General features: G+C 43.4%; 1 protein-coding gene across 5 annotated transcripts in view; it reads right to left on the reverse strand.

The window, feature by feature from the left end:
* Positions 1 to 10,083, reverse strand: part of PFKP (phosphofructokinase, platelet) — an 80,670-nt gene extending 70,587 nt beyond the window's left edge. Inside the window, exon 1 of one of the 5 annotated variants that reach the window (XM_054020996.1) lies at positions 9,564 to 10,083. In XM_054020996.1, coding sequence (XP_053876971.1) covers positions 9,564 to 9,657 — 94 coding nt within the window. In that variant the 5' untranslated portion in view covers positions 9,658 to 10,083. The remainder of the gene's footprint in view (positions 1 to 9,563) is intronic. The other 4 variants (XM_054020992.1, XM_054020995.1, XM_054020993.1 and 1 more) reach the window with 4 other exon arrangements.
* Positions 10,084 to 12,533: the final 2,450 nt, after the last annotated feature.

The following is a 12,533-nucleotide window of genomic DNA, read 5'->3' on the forward strand; positions in this document are numbered from 1 at the left end:
GGCAACTTATAAATCAATAAAAAATAAATTAAGCATAAAATACTGATTTCTCTGACCCTTTAGATTTGGCAGCTATAGCCGTCTCATACCCAATGATTTGCTAAGAGGCTCTTAAATCCCATTGAATCAGGTATCCTCATATTACATAGGATTTTTTTTCCCTTGGACTATTAACCTTTATAACTGTTTCTTCATTAAAAGTGTGAGGGAAAGGAAAATGTTTTTGAACACAATATTTTGCTCATCTTTTTAATAAGTAAAGGGTCTCTACTGATGCAGTACATTTTAGTTACTGTATGGTTTCTTACATGTGTGTTTTAGCCCTATTTGCTATGTAAGACACTTACTTTTTTTTTTTCAGTTCAAACATATTTTTTCTTGTCTGTTTATATGATTTTACATGTATTCATTTTGAGCGGTTTCTCTAATGTTGAGGAACTCAACTCCACCAAAAAAATCAAAGTTACAATAGAAGTACCATTTCAGAAGACAGGTAACAAATTCACTAAAAAAGTTACATGACTAAAAGGCTCAGAAAATATCATTTGCTTTAGTACTAAACTTTTCCTAATGTTAAATTATTAATTTCCTGCTCAGTTTAAGCAGCATTATTCTGCTGGTTCCATACTTATTAATTTTAAACCAACTTCTCTTTTCTGTTTCCATTTTAAGAACCTACTGGTGCTTTCAGTTTATTGAAAATTTTACTTTTGAAACAGGATGCCTATGCAAAGCTAAAAATGTACATGAAAATCCAGGGTTGTTTCCACACATTTACATTTTCCATGTCTATTTGATAAAGATGGGAAGGTTTCTAGTCCAGGAATATCAGCTTTGGTTAATATAAACAATAAGGCATTCACACAACCTGGTTTTCCAGTCACCAGTGAGAATTTCAGAACTTTTACCAAGCACTTAGATTGATCATTATTTGTAAAGTAATAGTTCCAGTTCAGTGCCTCAGAAAATTTACAGTGCAATTGTCCCACATAGTACTCTATACATACAGTTTTCCTGAATAGATGTGCATCCATCTAATCACTTAAATTACTTCTACACAACATTTTAGGAAGATGACCCCAAACTCATGTGTGTTTTCCTATTGATACAATTACTGTACGTAAGTCTCAAAGTATGAAAGCCATGTTGGAGGAAGTGGCTCAAAAGGCTGATATGTGAGTAACACTTAGGCTAGAGATTCCCAACATGGCGGTTGTAACCAGGTTTCAAGAGGCTACAATTACTCACTCCCTTCTGTCTAAAACTACACCTACACTACGAGGTAGGGCTGTGATTCTCCTATTCTTGTACACATACTCACGCTAGCTCACATTGAATAGAGTGTAGCCATAGTAGCATGGGTAGCAGCAGTGGAGGCATGGTTGAGCCATGCCAAGTACATACCCATAAGCTTCAGGCAAGTTGTATGTGGCACAGCTAAACCATGCCTCTGCTACTGATACTCATGCTACAGCAGTTACGCTGCTATTTATACTCCCAATAGCTCGATGACAGGTCACGTGAGTCACATCTTTAGCTCATACTGTATATGTAGCCTAAATAGGAGGTGGACGGATCCCAAAACTTGTGTCTATTGCAACATGGGTTGTCAGTCTGGAAAAGAAGAGAACCCTAGCCTCAGGACATTCTGTATACCCTCATGGAAAGTTTATAACTTGGCTATTTAATATACACGTGTTACCACAGCTTGACACTGTGTGACTATTTTGCACTCCATCGCTCACAATTTTTAAATCAAGACTGAATGTTTTTTCTAACAGATCTGCTCTAGGAATTATTTTGGACAAGTTCTGCGGCCCATGTTATGCAGGACCGACTAGATGATCACAATGGTCCCTTCAGGCCTTGGAACCTGTTTGCCTCTATGCACAGACAGCAATATTTTCAGACTTGGGTGCTTAAAGGCATGCACCTAGCCAATTTTCAGAAGTGCTGAGTACTCAGAACCAATCTGTTGCAGTTCAGTACTGAATAATCTAGTAATGTCACAACAAACCTAAATTTGGCTTTAAATACCTACAATTGGGTACTTACATCTGAATATTTTGACCAGAGTGCATTCAAATATATAAAGGTATCTACAGAGAAGAGCCTGAGGTCTCTTCTAAAGCACAATTTGACTAATAAAACACTGGTAAACAATGTTTTATTTCATTATCTTTGGCATCTTACAACCAGCATTTCCATTAGAGTGGCTATGAAATGTAATTCTATTACTACTGGAAAATGGATGTACTCAGTAGTCATGAGACTAGGTCCTCATTACTCAGTACAGCATTGATACACAGAGGATTTGAACAGTGGTTTAGAGACTAAACTGTGGCAAAAATAGCCATTTAAAATATGGCAACATAATCTAAAATCCTTCTGAATTACCATTTTCTTTTTCATCAGACCTTTGATAGGTGCTAAGATTTATTTGGCACTTTTTGGCCCAACTGAAGATTGAATAACCTGGCTGGAGGGCATTGGATGATGGCTGAAACAAATGCATCAAGGAGAAGCTAGTATCCTATATCTGGATGTTGTCTGTTCAATTATGTTTGCAAAACAAGAACAATTCTCACACCAAGGTTACACAGAATATTACAAAAACAACAAGGAGTACTTGTGGCACATCAGAGATGGTCACTATAAAAACTAATTTCCCCATGCTAATTTCCCCCTACTGTTACTCATGCCTTCTTGTCAACTGTTTGAAATAAGCCACCCTGATTACCACTACAAAAGTGATTTTTCATCCTGTTGATAATAGCCCACTTTAACTGAATTGTCTCGTTAGCACTTGGTAAGGCAACTCCCATCTTTTCATGTACTGTTATATATATCTTCCTACTGTATTTTCCACTCCATGCATCTGATGAAGTGAGTTTTAGCCCACGAAAGCTTATGCCCAAATAAATGTGTTAGTCTCTAAGGTGCCACAAGTACTCCTCATTGTTTTTGCTGATATAGACTAACATGGCTACCACTCTAGAATATTACAGAAGTTCTTAACTTGCCAAAAGCTGAAAATACAGAATTAAGAGATATTCATCCTTTGTGTCTACACACTGTTCCATTGTGCCCACATACCACATGAGCTATTACAGCACAGCAGCATGAAGTAGGTTAAAACATCATCTCATACTTAACTCTGGCAGACCCTTTATCACTGAACAATTTAAAAGAAAGAGAAACTTAAAATATGCAAAAAAATCTGTACTGTGTCCCCGACCCAAGAAAGAACTTCAGCACTTGCTTAAATTTAAATAAGGGCCATTGACTTCAGTGGGTCTTAAGTGGCTTAAGTGCTGCCCTGAATCATAATGCTTACCTGAATCCAGTCCTTAGTTTTTAATACAACGTAATACACTACAGCTGAGGACATGTCTATACTACCACTTATGTCAGCAAAACGTATGTCGCTCAGGGGTGTGAATGTTCCTCCACCAGCATAAGTGGTAGTGTGTACAGTGCTATGTCAGTGGGAGAGCTTCTTCTGCCTATATAGTTACTGCCGCTCATTGGGGGTGGTTTAATTATGCCAACAGTAGAGCAGCTACATGAGAGATCTTACAGTGGCACAGCTGTGCCGCTGTAAGCTCTCTTGTGTAGACATACCATAAGAAAGGGAGAAATTAATACACACACTGAGGAGGAGGAATAGACATTAAGCTAAGCAGACAGAAAAACCTAAATAACGGACAAGGAACAGGCTGCAATTGAAAATGCAAATGAAAAATGAAAAGAATACATCAAAATGAAGAAATAAGGGAAAAAAAGGTTGGTCAGGAGAGATGATAATCAGAAAACAAAGAGAAAAACTTATGAGAAAGCCAAAAAAACAGTGTAAAGAATAACCACCATGACACTAGCTTTATTTGTGTTTATTTTTGCTTTACACTTTATTTTCAATTATACAACAAATTACATTAATAATCACATAGTATAGTAATATAACTTTATAACATTTCTGAATACCTGCCTAACTGCAGAAGGGAAATATTTAGAAAGATAATTTCCTAAACACAAAAGCACTGCTATAACACAGAATTATTACCAAATTATTTATGCATCCATAGATTTCCAAGGACCTTTGCAATCTTCAAGTCCGACCTTCTACATGACACAGGCCATAGAACTTCCTCAAAATAATTCCTAGAGCAGATCTTTTAGAAAAACATCCAATCCTGATTTAAAAAATCATCAGTGATGAAGAATCCTCAATGACCCTTGATAAGTTGTTCCAGTGGTTAATTACTCTCACTGTTAAAAATATACACATTATTTCCAATCTGAATTTGTCCAGCTTCAACTTCCAGCCACTGAAGGTTGTTATACTTTTCTCTGCTAGACTGAAGAGCCAATTCTTAAATATTTGTTCCCTATTCAGGTACTTATAGATTGAAATAAAGTCACCCCATAACTGTCTCTTTCTTAAACTAAATAGACTGAGCTCGAGTCTTTCACTATAAAGCAGTTTTTTTAATCCTTTAATCATTCTCATGGCTTTTCCCTGAACCCTCTCCAACAAGATACTTCTATTGTATAAATGCATATGCTAGCATGTCTTCTATACTGCATATGTTTAGAGAACTAATTATATATATATATACATAATTAGTTCTCTAAACATATGCAGTTCTCTAAACATATATATACTTCTACATACACACAGAATAGCATCCTGGGCATTTTAGGCTTGTTTCCATTCAAAATGCCTTCTCTGCCCCTTCCCCTCCCCTCCCCCCCCAAAAAAATTAGTACCAATCACTTAGGAATTAATTTGTGACACAAGTCACTTTTTTAATTTTAGAAGTAACGTCTTCAAAACACTAGATACGGTGAATACTGAACAAGTCTATACAAATTGCCATTAACTATAGAATGTTCATTTCCCATCTGTAAAATGTATGTTGAAACATGACGTCAACTTTTTAGCAAATAAATTATTCTTCAAATTTAATTTATAAAATTTAAAACAAATCCATGGAGCTGTCTTCAAATAATGTATATACATAACACACATAGCAACCATTATGCAGAATACATATAAATTCTACAATTTTGGGGACAGAAAGGGTTTTTTTTTCTTTGTGGGGGGGACATGTAATGGACTGGGACAATATAAGACTCTAAACCAGTAGGTGATGAAACTGCTGCACAGGTCTGCCTACTACAGAGCCAAGATCTGCGCTCTGGGTTGTGTAACCCAGAAGGCTATGACTATTTCATTAGTGCCCAAAAGTGTTTTGCCATGCAAATAAAAAAACATGACATAGCTCTTAACTTGAAGAGCTCAAAACCAAAGAGTAGGAGTAACAAGCAAATGAAGGGATGGGGTGAGGAAGAGCTGAGGCAAGTAAATAAGTTTATACGACTGTCATTTAGATTTTTGCTCATTATGAGGATTCCATAAATTTATGTTCTACAATGCATAGAACAACTCACTTCCTGTGTGTGACAGAGAATAAATGACATTCTATTGAAAGAATATCCACACCTCAGGAGCCAATGGCTGGTGTATAAATTCACCCACCAGTGTCAGCATTAACACGTCCAGACCCAACACAGCAGGACCAACAGCCCAATGCACCTGCACATGCAATTCACAATCTCAGGCCCCTCGCTCAGATTATCTTCCACAGCATTCAAGCCTTGAAGTTACCTGAACATTCTGTTTTGTGGTTAAGAACACCCATCCAGATTCTCAGCCATTCCCTGGCCACTTTATATTGGCCCACCAATCTGTCAGCCCTAGACGGTACAGAATTCCCTCTATATAAGGGATCCTGGGCTACTGTAATTGCTGCTCCTCTCCACCCCCATCAAGGTTCCAACATCGGCAATTTGCCTAGGGGACACTCTTCATCCCTCAGTCATCTGTGACTGCCAGAATGGCCTTGGAGGTCATTGACAGCTGACATACAGTAGCCCTGAGGCTGTTCTACATTGTGCTAAGGACCAACCCATGACAGGGCAAACCCCAGGATCTGAGGGCATAACAGCTGCTTAAAGACCCCCTTCTCATGTCCCTTCCTCCAAAACTGCACCAACCACACTTGGATGCAGTCCAGACTCTGGCACATCATGCTGATAGATCCTTGAGAATCAGCTGTCAATGTTCAGTCACAATATACATCAAGAGACAGAATACCAGATACTGGATTTGTTTCTCCATTTAACAGCTGGGTGGCCAAAATTGTAGTGCTGACACAGCAAGTATAGACTACACTTTACAAGCACAAATTATTTGTAACACTTTCACTAAATCCCCAATACACTGCTTAAATCCACCACACAAAATGGTGGAAAGTACGTGTACACTGTAAATACAGTGATTAACTCCTGATTGTTTCAAGGGAGCTGCTATAGTATGTGCTGTGAATGTGTATTAATATAGATTTAAACCTCTTGGATCCATAATACTATATACACATTAAAAAAACCTTAAGGAGATTAACAATTGTAAATTTTAAGATGCCACATTTTGAACAGTAATATCCACTTTAAGTAGAAGAGACATGTAATTTTGCATTTTAAAAAAGGCCACTTTTAAATGATTAAAAAGTAAAAAAACCACCCCAAGTAGTAAACTCTTGGACTGAGATTTTATATGTCAAGCATCTGCCTGGAACAGTGTAGGCATGTGCCTGCTGCTTTCAGTGAAAATACAGGTTAACAGTGGGGAAAAGCTTAGAAGCCATCATATAGTGCAGCACTAACAAGTAGAAACAGATTTCTGTTGTAAATATTCAAGAAGTTAAAGCAAATGTGGGATGGAAAATCAGTTAAAGAATAGAAAACCCTCCCAATTTAAAACAGGATTACTTTGTACAGCACAGTTCTTCCAAAACTGCTAATCTGCTTGTTTCTATATAAACTCTCTCACCTACAGGCCTCGATATTCTCTCTAAATTACTCTAGCCCCATGCAGCACAAATGACCTTGAAAGGTCATGACTCAGAGTCCTCCGTATTCTGTTCCCCTGCCAGGATGTGATGCAGAATGGAGGTCACACTTCAGTCTTCTTATTGTTCCCAAATCCCAACCCAGTTATGTAAATGACTCCTTGATGCCACTCAGACAGAGACACTCGAGCCCTAAGGTTGGGTTCAGTCTCTCTTCCCGTGAAAGAAATGAAACGATGTTGCCTACAAAACATCCTGGACGACATCCAGCGTACTCTGCTCATAGTCTTTGCAAAACAGTCACGGCGCTTGGGCAGCGCTCCCCAAACGTCCCCCCCCCCTTTTTTTTTTTTTTTTTGTTGCTACACTTTGCAGATAATCAAATCTAAGGCCGATCGATTTACTTTGGGACAATGTTTAAATGTTGCACTATAGCGCTCGGGGGCGACAGCGATGTAATACTTTTTTTAAACAAAAGGAGTTAGAGCCGCTGCTCCAGCGTTATGTAATCCGCAGCCACCCGGAAGCGAGTGGCAGGGCTCAACCTGGACTTGCTGCTATGCTGCTCCGGGCAATGCACTGTCACTGCTTCAAAGGAAAATGGCGATATAAGGGCTCAGGTGCCCGGATCCCGGGCTCTGCTGGAATGATTTCAGCACAACTGGTAACACCGTCATGGGGCAGGCGATTGCAAGAGGAGCCAAGCCAGCCGCTGATTGTCAAGGGAAGCAGTTTGCTTGCCTCGTTCTCTGCGGTGGCAGATCCCTTCTGCCCCCATATTGGGGAGGAGGTTACCTAACCCCAGGTAAAGCTCCAGGACACCCCGTTACTCCAGGGGGAGGGAGGATGGATGCTTTTCAGCAGAGACATGACGCACAGAAGAATCTGCAACGCCTGGCAGCGGATCACGTACACACTGGAGGCGGGGACTGAGCGAGGAGAGACTGGTCCATGCAAACTAGCATTCTCGTGCGCACTAGGGAAAGGAGGGGGGCAGAGACTGGAGGGGGAGACAGGACACACCCCGCACCCCAAACACACACCTAGCAAGGGGAAGGGGAGTGAGGCTTTCTCCTTACACATTCATTGAGAGAAGTGGGGGGAAACTAGTCCCCGCTCCTCCAACCCTTACGCACCCAGAGGGGTCTCTCTTCTCACAAGTCCCTCCACCCACAAGCGCATTTACAGGAGCCATACTTCTCTCTTCACACCCACGCACGTGAAAGACTGGCGGGGAGGCCCGGTCCCCAGCCCCAATGCACAGGACAACACAGATTGTCCCCTGCCTCGCGCCCCACGCTGCTGATATACTCCCGAGCTGCAGCGAAACTGGCAGCTACTGGATTAAACTTCTTCCCAACGCACTCCCGGAGCTGCGGGAAAACTAATGTCACCGCCGAGGAGGCGGCTCCGGGGAATGATGGCAGCGTTGCACATTAACAAGATAATTCTCCTGGCTAAGGGCATCGAGAGCCTTTGTTGTTTAATACTGTCCCGCTTACCCATCTAGAATCTGCGCCTTGAGCAACCCAAGATAGAATTGTTCATAACAGACGCCACTTAATTCGGGGACAAGGGGGAGGGGGCCTGAGAAGGGATCTCTCGTGACCAGATTAGTAAATTTCAATCAATTTTCCTGTTCTCTGGTCGCCCTTTGATTCAATTTCTGTAGGTCCTTGGTCTCTAAGCCCCAACATTAACCCCCTGCTACTCTTGCTTTGGAAGGATTCCGTGTAGGTTTAGCGATCGAAGGAGGCTAAGGAGGTCTGCAATTTATGAATCTTGCGCCGGTGTGAGCTACCTAAACCGTTGTCACGAATGCGAAACTACTCCTCGTGAGTCGTGCCAAAGAACGAAGTGAAAGGCGGATAGGGTGAGGGCTGGCACTGCCCCAGCGGCAGGCAGCTCCCCTGCTCCCATGTGCAGCGCAGCAAGTCTCCTACCACCACTTTCCCCACCCCACCCCTCACATTTTGGGTATTTCTCCATCCTCCCCGCTCCCTGCCATCCCCTGAAAGGGGAAGACGTCTGGGGATAAAGTTACTGGAGCTTTCGGTTCCCTGCCCTCCAGAAGGCAGGCTCAGAATAAGTCACACGTTTGAAAATGTGATGAGGAAGGGAGGGAGGATGAATGGAGGCTGCTTGTTGCCGACCTGCCTATCTAGGCACGTTTGCAGCCCAGACACGGAGGTGAGGCAAAAGGAAGAATTTTTTTTTACGTTGATCTCAAATCAGTCCAAGACCAGTGGAACTGCAGGGAAACAGGCACTCTCCGCCGGCTCTCCCTGCCAGCAAACCAGCCCCCTTTAGCCCACGTCCAGTGCCCCCATCTGCCCCCTACCTCAATGCCCGCCGTGCCCCGACCCAACGTGTTCCTGCTCCTGCCCTAGTGTGCATGCTGCCTGCCCAGCCACTAGATACCCACTGCCCCCCAGTGTCCATGCACCTCCCGCCCATGCCCACATGAGCATCCTGCCCGTCTCCAAACTACCCCGGCCCGCTGCACCCCTCATCCGTATTGCCCCTACCTTCCCCCCAAAATGTACCCGTATGACATGCACTCCCCTCCCCACATATCCATGCTGCCCAATACATCCAACAGCCATGCCATAGTCCCCTCCCTCCCCCGCTGCCCCACAGCTGCATCACCTTGCGCATCCCCGCCGCTGGTCAGCACCCCGATGGCTTTCCCTGCGCCCGAGAGATTCTCGAAGAACTTCTTATCCGCCGGCTGGTCCGCCATGGTGCTGGGAGGGGAGGGAGCGAGCTGCCGGCCGGCTGCGCGGCTCCCCTACCCGGCTTGGGGATGGAGGGAGCGAGCGAGGTCCCTGGGCGGCGCCGGAGGGAGTCCCTGGGGACGGAACCCGGAACAGAAACGCTACGGCATAAACTACGTGGGGAAAAAGCATGAGAAGCGCAGCGTTCACATCCCACCCCAGCCGCCGCTGCTGCTGCTCCGACTCCGGCGTCCTCCGCTCCGGCCTTCCCGTGCCTCTCCCCACCCCGTGCAGCTCTGCCCAGAGCAACCCAGCCGGCCCCTCTCTCCGCCGCGCGGGTGCGGCTCCACCCTCTGAAGGGCAGGGCGAGAAGCCAATGAGAGCAAGTGCGCCGCCCAAGGCGCTCGGCAGCCTGCAGCGGCCGGGGGAGCGGGCTGGGATGCCGCAGCCTGGGTAAGGGGCGAGGACGGCGGCAGGTGGGGATGGCGCAGGGGCAGGAGGCAGTGAAGGAAGAGGCCCGCAGGTGGGAGAGGCTGGAATGGGTGGGAAAGAGGGGGAGGAGTGCAAAGGCGGCCCCCTCCTTTCCTTTCCCCTGTCAATGTGCTAGAGCAAGAGGGAGGGGGCAGAGGAAGCGGCTGGTTTCCTGGCAGAGTCGCAGGAGGAGGGAACTGCACGGTGAGGTTCCTCCCCCCAGCTCCCCCTGCTGGAGGCCAGTCCTGAGCCGCACTCAGGTCTCTGCCTGCAGGTGCTGGGAGGAAAGTAGACTGGGCCTGTCTGGGGACCCTGGGGTAGCTGTTCCTTGTCGTTGCCCTGCATGGTCTGGCAGTAAAAGGATGGGCAGTACAGGGGTGCAGGAACAATTTGTATAGTGGGGGTTCTGAGAGCCATTGAACCAAACTGTAAACCCTGGATATGATGGAAACCACTTCAAGCCAGGGGGTGTGGCAGCACCCCTAGTTCCAGCACCCGGGGCAGTACCCCTGAAAGCAGGCTAGCACATAATACTATCTTCTCTCTTTGACCTAGCTCTGTCCTGCTCTGGTTACACTAGGCACCCAGGCCATTCCCTGCAACCCTAAAAGCTGCTGGTCTCTATAAGCAAGCAATCATTGCCTGTCGTTCCATTAGAGAGTGAAGGGAAATCTCCCTCTTTAGAGGTTCCAGTTTTGTCTTTTGTTTGGTTGTTTTTTTTGTTCAAACTCTCTCTGAAAATGTTTTGCGCTAGAAGATATTATTCCACTGCCAAAAAGTATTGTAAAGATCTATTGGAGTATAATTTATTGGTATTATAGTAGCCCCTAGAGGCCCCAACTGAGATCAGGGTCCCATTGTGCTAGGTGCTGCACACACACAGCAAGAGGTAGTTCTTGCCCTGAAGAGTGTACTATTTAAACAGACAAAGGGTGAGTCAAAGGAAGTTTTGTCACAGTTATGGAGACGGGGAACTGAAAAATATCTATTTAAAACACCCTCTCTTTCCCCCTTTTTGTTGTTAGGTCAGGAGAATGAGAGTTAAAAAAACCTCTTTTGGTAATATCCACATTGAATATTTGGGCTATGATTTTGTCATTTGTTTTCATTCTCTTGTGAATAGATACTTTCTGGATGCATATGTATTGAATAATTGATCCATAATTCTTTAAAAAAAATAATTATCACAATACCCCTATGGAGCAGAGTAGTATAATTATCCTGATCACAGAGACAGATTAAGGCCCAGACCCTGGTTTTATGCACATGAATTGTCCCGTATTCAACTGGACAGTTTATGTGTGTGAAGCTCAGCCTCTGTGAGAATGTTTGCAGGATGAGGGCCTGAGTGACTCGACAAAATTATACAGCAAGTCAGAAACAGAATTCAAATGCTAACTCTCAATCCTATGCTTTAATCACTATCAGAATTATTGTTTTTATTCAACATTTATACACATCCTAAATTTGGTGCTTTATAAACACAGGCCCTGATCCTACAGACTTTTACATATATGAGTAGCTATACTCAAGTAGGTAGTCCCAATGAGTTCAGTGAAACTATTCACATGAGTAGAATTACTCACGTACACAGGTGTTTGTAAGTATTCTAATCCTACAAATACTGCTGCACATTAACTAGGAAACTCGTGCAAAATGAATCACGTGTGAAAGTGAATACACTTCTCTGCACCAAAGAGCTAACAGGCCCAGTTCCACAAACCCTTACCTATGTAAGTAGTTACACAATAATTAATTCTGTTTAAAAATATTTGGATTGAGGGCCTTGGAGTTAAGTAATTCAAAGGTTTACAATCCAAATATGTTGTGTATATTGTCTTAATGGGCCTGATCCAAAACCCAGTATCCTCAGCTGGTATAAACAGTCATAGTTCCATTGAAGTCAGCGGCATTATGACAATTTATACCAGCTGGGGAGCTTCCCCTATGAATCTTTCCACTGACTCCAGTGCCTTTGGATTAGGCTCCTACTGTTTGTTTTCTGTGTGTTTCGTGTTTTATTTAGGGCATTTTTAGGCAAGTCCTGCAAACTATGAGGCTGAAAATTAGATTTCTGACTACCTTCATCATAAATCCTGTATACACTTGGTAATCAGAGGTTGTTGTTTCCCAGAAAGCAGTGGTTTTTCAGATTGTCCTGTAAGGTACATAATAAAATTTATCTCCTAACAGGTGGTAGGATTTTTTTTGTCTTCTCTTAAATTCAGAAACAGCTGCTTCATTATTTGTTATTGTTATTCTTTGTCTTTAACTTTTCATTAGGGAAGCATTTTACTTTGTTATTAGCATCAGGACATTAAAACAAAGTAAATTAAGGATGTGGCACTGTTTGTGCCCGAGGCTGCCTTGACACGCTTTTAGACTTTCAAGAAACTCAGTCACCAGTAATCTCTCTTTATTCCTGACATAA

The sequence above is a fragment of the Malaclemys terrapin genome, chromosome 2, assembly GCF_027887155.1.
Source record: "Malaclemys terrapin pileata isolate rMalTer1 chromosome 2, rMalTer1.hap1, whole genome shotgun sequence".
Lineage (NCBI taxonomy): Eukaryota > Metazoa > Chordata > Testudines > Emydidae > Malaclemys > Malaclemys terrapin.